This window comes from Ananas comosus, linkage group 10 (assembly GCF_001540865.1).
Source record: "Ananas comosus cultivar F153 linkage group 10, ASM154086v1, whole genome shotgun sequence".
Lineage (NCBI taxonomy): Eukaryota > Viridiplantae > Streptophyta > Magnoliopsida > Poales > Bromeliaceae > Ananas > Ananas comosus.
In genome coordinates, this window is record NC_033630.1 from 1,267,501 (window position 1) to 1,279,622 (window position 12,122).

The window sequence follows — 12,122 nt, forward strand, 5'->3', positions numbered from 1 at the left end:
ACAAAGTGGGAATTAACTTTAGCGGGCTATGCTCAAAAATGATTTTTTAAAAAAATAAAAAAAACCTGAAGGAGGCAAATACATAAGCCAAAGTTATTTTGTTCTTGTTTGTTCGTTTTTTCACCTATAAGACAAGGTGATCTTCTACAACTGCATGCATAAGTTTCTGCAAGTTTGGTTTCATAGACAGTGTTTGTTTGTTTTTGTTTTTTCTTTTTTCACCTATAAGACAAGGTGATTCTTTGTACAACTGCATGCATATATAGGTTTCTGCAAGGTTGTTTAATTTCTTAGTAGTTGATTTAGATTTAATTCACTAAAACGTTATAATGCTATGTCTTTTAATTAAGTTATGATGGATTCAATATTGTTTAAAATTAACCCATATTTCTCTTATTTAGGACATGCGTTGGAATTAAAACATGCACTATTAATGCTGCATCTTATGACTCCTTGCAATATCTTATGTTACAAAAAAAGATAAAAAAAAAGTATGAACACTTCCAAAAGCTTGAAATCAAACAACTTTAGTTCCAACTTCATCTCACAGCAAACATATATATAACTAAATCTTCTCTACACCTACAAGCTACCGTACAAAGTTGTTGTTTAATTTAAAGTACAACAAATTAAAACAAATCGTGATTAACATAATAACACGAGACAATTGATGACAATACATAAACTGATCAAAGCCCGGTACATAAAATAGGGCCAAAAGAGTAGATCACACATCGATGCTCCACACACTCGTAACTCCAGAACCAACAAAAGAACATGGTAGAAACTCTTGCTACATAACTATCAGTCAAAAGACAAAGAAAAAAAAAAACTTAGTAGCTAGCTAGAGAATCTTATAGTTCTTATCATCTTCCCGACTTACTTCTTATTCTTCGTACTTCCTCTTACACCACAAATAGATATAATCACCACACTAGTAGTAGAAAAAACTCTAAAAACTCGAAGAAACGAACCGGCAATGATCAGCCGCGAATAAGTCCGCAAGATAGAGCCATTAACAAGATTGCTGCGTCCCTTTCATCTTGTGGGAATACTTGGTATTGGAAGGCCGAGCTCTTGCTCAAACTTATCGTGAAATCATCGAAGCGAACATTCTTTTGAGCGGATCCCGTGGTGAACTTGCATCGCTTCTTAAATGGCACAGTGCGATCATCGCTCGGCCGCTTCTCTTTTCGCGCCTTCGTGTGCACTTCGTTAGGGATCAATCCACCATTTGCAGCAGCCGCTGCCGCAGCCATCGCCGCTCGTCTCGCCTTCCTTTGTCTTATACCACAAGCATTACAGAGTGACTATACCAAAAGAACACAATAGAAAGAGATCGATAATTCCTTTATTGAAACTTGAAATTGTTTAAGTTCATAAGACTAAGCGATCATACCATACAATAGAAAGAGATCGATAATTCTAGTTCTATATAGATATAGAACTAGAATGATATATACTTAGTTGGAGATAAATTCCTTGAAACTTGAAATTGTTTAAGTTCATACGACTAGTTAGCAATCATATATAGAGATAGAATTCGAATGATATTATACCTTGGGTCCGCGAGGGCCGCTCCTCCACAAAGGAGTCTTGGTTGTGTTGCAATCGGAGCAAACGCGGATTATACCATTCAGAGAATTATGGGTGTGGTTGCTCGTGGCGCCTTCTTGATTGACCTCGGTTTGATCTTGAAGTACTCCCTGCGCAATTCTTCTAGGTTTATTTGTAACCATATGATCGGAATTCATCATCTTCTTAATAAATCGCATCTTCGACGGCATCCACTTGGTCGTGCCATTGGGATCATCTTTCTCGGTAGCGTACCGATCGTGCAACTGTACTTGATCCTTGTTAGCCGGAAATGATACCGGATGATCGGTTGATCGGATGAACAAGAACTGTTCATTAGGCTACAAGAACAAGTAGAAATGAAGGGGAAAAAAAAAAAGGACCAGAGATCATGTAATTAACAATCAAACTCAAGTGCACTTTTAGTGCAAGGACTCTTGATCCCGAGAAGAATTATTATGTTGGTGTTACCTCCTTTTGGTGTACTTGTTGACTGAAGTGGTGAGCTCCATTGTTTGCTACATGATCTTGGGAAGTGTTCATGAAAAAGCTATATGATAGTGAAGTATCATTAACTAGGGTGAGAGTGGGGAGACCATGAACTCGACCTTGATCTCCCTCTTCCCGAGGGATACTGTAAACTTGGCTCATGTAGAAGAGAGAGAGAGAGAGAGAGAGAGAGAGAGAGAGAGAGAGAGAGAGAGAGAGGGAGGGATCAGGGAGGTCTATAGGACCAGTACTATAGCTAAGGGATAGGGGAAGGGAGGAGATAGAGGAGGAGGCAACAAAGAAGTGGGACGAGCTAGCGAGGATTGATCAAGTAGTGGTCACTTGCAGGGTAAAAATGGCTTTTATAAGGAAAACCAAAAAAGCCAATGAGGGGCTAGAGAAAGGTATTCACGTGATCTTTTACTGAGTGAGAGGGACACCACATAGCACAAAAAGGATGGTCAAAAGATTAAAAAAAATATAAAAATAAATAAAATACAAGAGAAACTTACACCTACAACCTTACAAATGTTGGGAGTTGCTTTAGTCAAAATATAAAGACAATTATCTGTTTATAGCAGTAGCTAAATTCATTGCATGAATGAATGAAATAGATAGCGTGCTAACTTTTTCTCAAAAAAAAAATTATCTGTCTATAACTCAGAAACGCAATATTATCGTATGCATCTCTTTAAAATTCAAAATGTTGCAAATTACTATCCTTTAGCTATTGCTTAGTTGACCATTTCTAATTAAATGTCTATTTTGCTCTTAATTTAATTTAACTCTTAATTTACTTTAATGTTCTTCTTACTTGATTTTACACACAATCTTAAATGAATCCTCAATCTAGATATATTTTTTTTCACTCCATGTTCTTAAAATATATTATAGGTAAAAATGTACAAAACTTACAAGAATTATGTGTCATTTTGATTTGGCTACCCAACCTATCAAGATTTTTGATTTTATTATCCGAACTTTCAGTTTGTCTGATTTGAGCTAGTCATCGACATTTTGACTTTAAAATTTAAGCTAATTATCTATTTTAATATATTTATAGTTACGAGAATTACATGAAATATACAGTAAATTTGTAAAAATAAATGACGCATTCAAATTTTGAAGACAAAGTATTATTGGCTGACCCCAATATTCAAATAAATTGAAAGATTGGATAATAAATTTAAATTTTGAAAGGTTTGATAATTAAATCAAAATAGTCTATAGATAAAATAAGCTCAATACATTTTTACCTATATTAATTGCATAATTTATTTATAATATAGTTAGAGCAATACGACTTGTACATTCAAAAGTGGATATAAATCTTCACCATACCCATCCAAAAGTTAATTTTATCACATTACTTTTATAACAACAACCTTAATTTTTCACTCGCAATGACTCAAAATTTTATTTCAATCTTTGGATGGATGAAATTAAGGTTAGATTTACACACTATTTTTGGGTATATACGTAGCATATATATCTCTCAATGTTTATCTACATACGAAATAACCAAATATCAATATATAATCAACCTATCACAATTAGAAGGAGCTAGCGTGGGTGCAAGTTTTTAAAGTTTAAGATACATATAATTTTTTTGATTTTTAAAAGATAAGTACGCAATGATTAAACTATGTACAAAATGCTCAAAAAACGGGTCCATGTTTTCCACTGTTTACAACATTCCAAGTTGCCGCATTACTTGTACGTACTAGTGTAACAGGCTAACAGCCCTAGCATATTACCCCTCTCTCTCTCTCTCTCTCTCTCTCTCTCTCTCTCTCTCTCTCTCTCTCTCTCTCTCTTACTGCTGTGTGGGAACGTAATAGCCAAAAAACAATAAATACAACAGCAGGCAAAGTGACAGGGGGGACCCATTCACCCAGCCTAAAAGCTTAATCTAATATTTGTAAATTTACCATGCAAAGTGAGAGCAAGTAATTAAGAAGGACTCTAACTACTTTTTCCTAACCTCTACTGTTTATTTTGGTTCTCCTCTGAGCTCTTTGTAATAAAGGTGGGTAGTAGAAGCTGTTGAAAGGGATATATCTTCCACAATACCATATGCCTCCAAAGCACAAAAGCCAAACTGGGCAAGTTGTTGACTCTCGTGATCTCTTGGGGCCAAAGAGAGGCAATGTACTAGGAATTTCAGTGTCGGAGAGTGTACATCATCTTATTAATTATTAGGTTAACTTTTCAATTGTGACTCTTTTATTCTTGGATAGCATGGTTAAATTGTGTTTCACAAGAAGTAATCAGATTTTAGTTGAAAAAATTAACTTAAGTCAATATTAATTGTTCCCGAGAAGTGCTAAGTCCGTAATCATAAAGGTGTTGTAATCTTTACAACTTCTCATCCAAGGATTTAAAAATTTACTAACTTTTTTTTTAGTTTGGAAAATTCTAGATCTAAAACTAAAAGTAATTGTAATCCGTGCAACTCCTCGTCCAATGATGTTAAGAGTTTATTAATCTATTTTTTTAGTGGGAAAAAAAAATGTGATAAGATTAGTGAAGAAAAGATAGCTATTGATCAATCGAGATTGTTGCAGCATTATAACCCAAAGTGGATTGTAGACCGAACACTCCTCTTCTAGCTTTTAGTGAAAAAAGGAAAAAGAATGATAAAACTAGTAGAAAAAAATGTGGTTTTAGATAGTTGAGTTGTAGGAAACATCCCACTTTGTGTTGTAGACCTGGCATTACTCACTCTTGAGAGGCATAGTTTGGTAAAAATTTCGAATGTAGATCTTATTAGACATGTGATGATACCAAATCAACTTACATTTATGGTTCAATTATTTAATCATAATTTTTCTTACCAAATTAATTTCGTGGGTATGTCGATCCTAAGCCTTCTTAGTTGCAAGAGTTTCTTCGTTTGATTCTCACGTTAGTTATTAATATAATGCAAGAAGCCAAAGTTTGGATCCTCACAAAATAATAGGAAACTATACCTGGTTCTTATGCTATGTGTTTGGCATCGCTTTTGTATCTACTTTCAACTAAATAATGCCTTGTAGAGTATTTAGTAAGAAAAAGTGATAGAGCTTTTATGGAATTAGGAGACTGAAAAGAAATTCAAATCCACAAAAGTAGGATTATAATTTAGTAGAATTGTTGCAAAGATAAATTATTAGAGAAATATTTATTTAGTAACATTTGGGGATGATCAATTTAGCCCCGCTATATATATACTTTTATCCTTAGATGTCTTGGGCTAGTGGGATAGATGGAATAGTATTTGATCCAAGAATTAGAAAGTTGGTAGCTAATAGTTTATCTACCATTGATAGTATACAGATGAACTCTCTCTCTCCCTCTCTCTCTCTATATATATTGAGAGATAGAGAGTATAACACTCTTTTCACCAACCGCATCTAGTGCGGTTGGCTAAGAATTCGATGGTTGATATTCGAGATTCTAAGTTCGAAGTTGGATTACTTTGCATTTTTCATCTAAGTTGATTTTAAAAAAATGAACGGGAAATAAACACAACATGAGAAACACTGAAACGAAACTTACATTTTTAGAACTCGGGATCACTTTTCTAGAGTTGTTGTAGATAAGTCTCACAGATCTTTCTCGTTACCAGATATTCTTTATAAATTATTAGTGTCCAAAAATAAAAACAAAATCACAGCCCAACAGACCTAAAATCTCTTGTCTACAGTAGGCCCTAATGATACGTACAGCAGGCGATAATACTGTGTCTATATATACCTGTGTCAGGAGCTTCTATTTGAAACATAAAACAACATTTTGCTTCACTTTTTTAACCCATTGGGCTAAACATTTGTTTTGACTCCGATTCTGCTGCAATACTTAGTTTTCATGTGATATCGTGCAATTGATCCGAAATAACCATACAAATCAATTTTAATTCTTTCATTAAAAAGATTTCTAATTTTTCACCATACATTAATTATCTCGTTCTTCATGTGATATCATGCAATTGATCCGAAATAACCATACAAGTCAATTTTAATTCTTTCATAAAAAAGATTTCTAATTTTTCACCAAACATTAATTATCTCGTTCTCATCATTCTGCTTTCCACTGGTAACAATTTTCCTTTTTGACTTGTGAGAGAAAAGTGCGTAGCCCCGCTTCAGCTTCGTTCCTTTTTTAAAAATGAACTCTATTAAAAATGTAAAGTAACTCAGGTTCGAACATAGAATGGTCAATCGCGCTAAGCACGGTTGGTTACTGTAGCAAATTTTTTATACGGGCTTGATTTTTAATACCTTGAGATAAGTAAATTTAATTTTTCTTTTCGAATTAACAAGCTACAGGCCCAGTAAAAGTCATTTTGTTTTGAGAGATATATATCGTTTTGATTCAGCTCCAAATTAATTACATGCAGTGCAACTAACAAATATCTAATAAAGAAAACACAAGTGGTACGTACAGCTAATTAATATTAAAAGCAAGCGATCGATAAGCTCGCAATGAAATGGACACATAAACACCCCTCTACTTCAAGATCATGGAGCTTCTTATCTGATGGATCTCTTAGTAGATAATGTCCTCGATCTCCTTGATCACGGAACGAGCACCGGATTTGTATGATCATAAGTGTGGATACGTATAACGCATTTGAATCACTCCCTGGAGCACAGAGAGGGGGAGAGAGAGAGACAGAGAGAGGCTACAAAAATTTCACTGCCACAATATGTTAAGGTGGTAGGGCTCCTTTGATCGAGTGTGTCCAACTTAGTGTAGCTTTCAAGTAGCTCTGCAAATCCAAAGGGGCAACATGTCTTGGTTGCTACAGGACACTCCCCCCCATACTACCATTGGATCCTCTCTCTCTCTCTCTCTCTCTCTCTCTCTCTCTCTCTCTCTCTCTCTCTCTCTATATATATATATATATAGATCTCTCTACAGAACAAGAAATTATTGCATGCACCATGGTGTACAAACTAGCTAGCTCGGGTCCCGAAAACTCCAGGCTATAGGCCATAAAATGTAAATCCAAACAGTTAGATATGCCAAATATATATATATATATAGAGAGAGAGAGAGAGAGGGGGAGAGAGAGAGAAAACAAGTATTTTATAACCGAATTCTAAATAGAACTAGAATAGAATACTATTAATAGCACTAAATCATTGATAGAATACTATTAATACCACTAAATTATTGATGCGATTAGATTTTTAACTCTTGGATGAAGAAATGTGCGGTTAGGATGATAATGATTTTCTAACTGCACATCCCTCCATCGACTATAAAATGTAGATCCAAACAGTTAGATATGTTAAAAAAAATATTATTATTAATTACAAAACAAAAGAAGGTTTTGAAGAATTATGAACTTTGAGATCTATGTTTTGGAAGTGTTTTAGGTCACACCAAACGCTTTTTGCTATTTTTTGATAGAAAGATTAATTGCAAGCTGTCTATTGGTTGGTCTTTTTTCTTTTTCTTTTTTTTTAAAAAGGAGCTTTGATAAAAATGTAAAATAATTATTAGACTTCAAACTTAAAATCTCGGATACTGACAACCAAATTTTTAACCAGTTGCGTTAGGTTTGATCAGCAGTCCACTTTGATTTAGATTTTAAGACCTCCGGCTAAACTGAAGTTTTGTTGACTTTTGGTGTATACACAATGGTGCATGCAATCTTTAAAAGATGCTCTCTTTCCTTCCCCGTCTCTCTCGCTGAACCAACCACACACTCAGTCCTAAAAAATCATTATAATCCTAATTGTACATCCCTTCATCGAAGGGTCAAAAATTTAATAGCACCAATGACTCGGTGTTGTTAATAGTATTCTAGTCTAGCTCTATGTATATATAGAGGATTGATCTTCTATACTTTTAAAAATACCAAAACTATATATATATATTTATATACTAATTATGAATGAAATTGTGATACCTCAGGTAGTTCTATATATAAGATATAATAAGACTAAGCCTCTTAACCCGACTATAACATTTTTAGGTCCAAAAGGTTAAGAAAGTTAAGCGTGTTAGGATTAAAATAATCCTAGAATAGGTGACTCTCTAGAAAGTTGGGGCGTCACAGTTGATATTAAAGCCAATTACCAGCCGGAAGTATGAGATGAGCCTCAGTTGTACTAGATTATACATAGGGAAGAGGGAGATTCTCGTGCTGATGAGAGTTATAGGTAGAACGTGGTTTTTCCATAAAATCTGTTAAGGCTAGCGAGACGAGTCTCACATCATAACCTGATTTTTATGAGTCTGAAACTGATGAGGATCTCAGAGCTTAAAAGGAGGGAGAATATAAATATAATAAGACTAAATCTCTTTACCCGAATATAGTATTTTGGACCGTTGTTAGGCCTAAAAAATTAAAAAAATTAAGCGTGCGAGGGCTAAAATAATTTTAGAATTGATGACTCTTTGAAAAGTTGGGACTTCACGGAAATGTACATAAGTAGGAATGTCGGTGGTAGCATGAAGAATTGAGCAATTAATAAATAGCCAAAAAACAAATTCCGCCATGAACAGTAAATTTGTTGAAAGGTCACTAAAAGGTACGCACTTTATTTTAAGAATTGGGTATTAAAGAAGAAAAGAATCCCCAGGCATTAATTTCTTTGTGTTCGGTAATTATTCTCTTCTTCCTAGGTTTCTCAACTAGCTAGGAAATATTTTAATAAAAAAAGAATAATAAAAATTAAAGAAAATTAAATTGAGTTTCTCTCATATTTTAGCCATCAATTCCACTTCAAATTCCATTAAATTTGCTCTAAAAGAATGTTGAACGTTGACACATCTTGGACAAGTACAGAGTTCGAATGAGTTTTATATTCTCTTTATGAGTAACGAGGAGATCGAATGTTGTGGTCATATCGATTTTTCTGCACTTAAAAGCCTGCTTAAAAAGTGGAAAAAAGTGGAGAACTAAAACATTTTTTATAGGAAAAAAAAAATCTCAATTATATAACATTTAATAAAAAAGCAATATACACATATATTTGATATCACACCAAAACATTATCTTACAAGTGTATTTGGTTCGCGTTATTTTTTTAGATTTTTACTAACTTAATAGGAAGAAAAATAATATGACAACATTTGGTTAAATATATCAAAATATTTTAATCGACAATGATGGATTCCTTTTGGAAATAAGGTTCAATTAAACCAAAATAATAATCCCCTTTTTTTTTTTTGGGAGATAGCACTTTTATATTAATTGATTAAGATAATTATAAATTGTCTAATTCGACCCACACTCTTTTTCTTTCTCTCCGTCCAAAAGCCATTTGCTAAATTGTCCATTACTCACTTTTTCCTTTACTCTCTAATCTCATCTTTCTCCTCTCTCACCTCATCTCTCCGTCAGTTCTACGCGCTTCAAATCTATCTCTCTCTCTCTCTCTCTCATTTCAATTCTCTCTCCTTTTAATTTCAAATCTCTCCCTGTCACTCCCTATTTCTCTCTTTCTAAACTAAGTTCCTCCAATTTGACATAAAAACAAATTTCTTATAACTGTTGAAAAGAAAAAAGAAAAAGGTGCTCATATTACCGCTAACATTTTCTAAAATTAATTGACAAAACGATATATGAATTTTATTTTCTCAATAATCTCAAATAATATGGCTGTGCAAAACATTGAATTATACATTTTCAATAATAGAATAAGTAGCAATTAAATTCTTGAAAATCTCTTCATTCTTGATAATCTTTTACAGCGCAAAATAAATACACTCTAAAAATTTTCTGGATCTGTATTTTGTATATGACAATTACAAAGATGATATAGTTTTTCAAATTTTACTTATAATAATAACCAACAAATCATCAAACATAACATTAAGGGTGCGTTTGGTTCGCATTATAAAAGATTATTAGGAATAAAAGATATCCGAGAATCTTATTACTATTCATCCTATTACTAAGAATGTGAAATTCCTGTGTTTGGTTCACACGGTAATATTAATTAGCCATGTTATTTAATATTACAAATATTATACAATTAATTTATTTATTTATTTATTTAATTTTAGATAATGTTACCAAAAGTTTCAACATCTTTTTAGAAAAAAGGGAGAGAGAGTATAAGTTAGAGAGAGAGAGCATAATTAAAAAAATAAAAAGAAAATATAGTCGAAATTAGAGAGAGTGAGAGAGTTGAAATTTTAGAAAGAGAGAGAGAGAGAAAGCTTCGTTTAGAGAGAGAAAAAAAGTTGAATTTTAGAGAGAAAAATAAATTTAGAGAGAGATATAAGGTTAGAGTGTAAAGAAAAATAATATCAATTAGCCGGCGAGTAGGAAGAAAGAAAAAGATTAGACATATTATGATTATCCCAATCCATTAATATGAAGATACCCACCCTCCCTCAAGGGAATGAAATAAGTACTTTTGGGTGAATCTTATTCCCAAGTAAATCTAATATTACCAACTAGATTACTTAGTGCGTTTAGCCAAACACCGTCATATTTTTTTATTCCCATTGGATTACTAGAAATCTTTAAAAGATAGCACGAATCAAACGCACCCTAAGACAAATTATATAGATCATCACTAATAGTGTGTACATTTATATACATATAATATTGTGTGTGTACAAGGTGGACACATCTAATTTATCTGAGATACATGAAGTATTATTCTTTATCCCAAGATCTGGTTGGTCTTTTCGGAGGCGCAGAATACGTGGTCCATGGGGACACACGCCTCTCTAACCACTTGATGTCCTAAAATACTAGAAAAAGAATTGAAATAAATTAAAATAAAACCCTCTCTATCAGAAGGATAAGGAAAGGAAATACATCGATTTATTTTAGGGTTCAACAAGCGCCACGTACTTCTCTAACTCCGTCCATTTGTTACTGTTTTGGCCCTAGTTACCAATCAACTTCTCCCAGCTCCTCTTATGGTTTAGATTCCTCTTAATTATTAGGTTTGATAATTGTATCACTAATTCCAAACAGTTACCCAAATTTTTAGTTTAATTTTTCAATCTTAATTTCTATAGTTAAGCCCCCCTGGCGTTTATTAACTATTTTTGGATTAAGACTATTACTCAAATCGCCCGTTAAATTATTTGCCACGTCAGTATCAAAATTAACAAAATTTTTTACGTGAGGACCGGATTGAAATAAGTAACGGCTGTTAAGAACACAATTATAATCTTTACAAGACTAAGAACTAAAATCAAATTTTGGGTTGAGGTTGGGCCAATTGTATGATAAATCTTCTATTTAAGAATTATGGGATTGGGAGAATTTTGGTGATATAGTAGTGAGTAGTGGAATTGTCAATCCAATTTAGTCAAAAAGGTCAATTTCAATTGTACATCTCACAAATTATAAATCAGAGACAACCTACAAAAGTTTGACAAAAGACAATGATATCCAATAAAATTCTTTTCTCCATAAATAAATATATATATTTTTTCATACATGTCTTTTTCAAAGGACATTTATGAAAACTAGCAATAGATTGTCAATAGCATTTGTGATATTCTTCAGGAACAGAATTAATTATTCCTGATGTACAAACATGACCAACCATGATATATTCAATTTTTCGAGGTATTCATATAGGCCTTTTAGGGAAACCAATTATGATGAAAAAAATTAAATTAATTTAATAAAAAAAAACAGCATGCCTATGCGGGCCTTCTTAAATATATGTGTATATATATAGAGAGAGAGAGAGAGTTGAGCTGGAATACAATCGATAGCAAATAAGTTCTGTTGTTATTCATTTGTTTTCAATGATGGAGCCTCCAAATCGATGATCGGCATCGTTGAACATGATCTATACCACTTGAAGCATCTAAAAACCAAATTTTATGTCTTTTCGATATTATTTTCTTGTCCATAAATTGGACGCAAAAATGAACGGCTGAAAATTAGTATCTTTTAAAATATAATAATAGAAGTTTTATAATCCAGATTAAGAGTATAGATCTTGTTCTAAATAGTTTAAAAACTTTTCTAACCAAAATTTAATTGATTCAGATACTTTACGCCGTTAAACGAGAAAACGTTTTATATCGACCACTAAAATTATAACTTTTGCAACCCTTTGATCATTAGGTTGATAATG

At 32.9% G+C, this 12,122-nt stretch overlaps 1 protein-coding gene across 1 annotated transcript; it reads right to left on the reverse strand.

The window, feature by feature from the left end:
- Nucleotides 621–2,404, reverse strand: LOC109715954 (GATA transcription factor 21-like). The gene is made up of 3 exons (XM_020241202.1): nt 2,047–2,404; nt 1,560–1,916; nt 621–1,310 (listed from the first exon to the last, which is right to left on the reverse strand). Exons 1-3 carry the CDS (start codon nt 2,224–2,226, stop codon nt 984–986), a joined length of 864 nt encoding a protein of 287 aa, XP_020096791.1. The 5' UTR covers nt 2,227–2,404; the 3' UTR covers nt 621–983.

Excerpts from the sequence above, each read along its gene's own strand:
- LOC109715954 (XM_020241202.1), bottom strand. The coding sequence starts at position 2,226 with ATGAGCCAAGTTTACAGTATCCCTCGGGAAGAGGGAGATCAAGGTCGA. Across the intron at positions 1,917-2,046 it reads AACAAGTACACCAAAAGGAG|CCTAATGAACAGTTCTTGTT; the intron begins GTAACACCAACA and ends TTGTTCTTGTAG. Across the intron at positions 1,311-1,559 it reads GCGGCCCTCGCGGACCCAAG|TCACTCTGTAATGCTTGTGG; the intron begins GTATAATATCAT and ends CTTTTGGTATAG.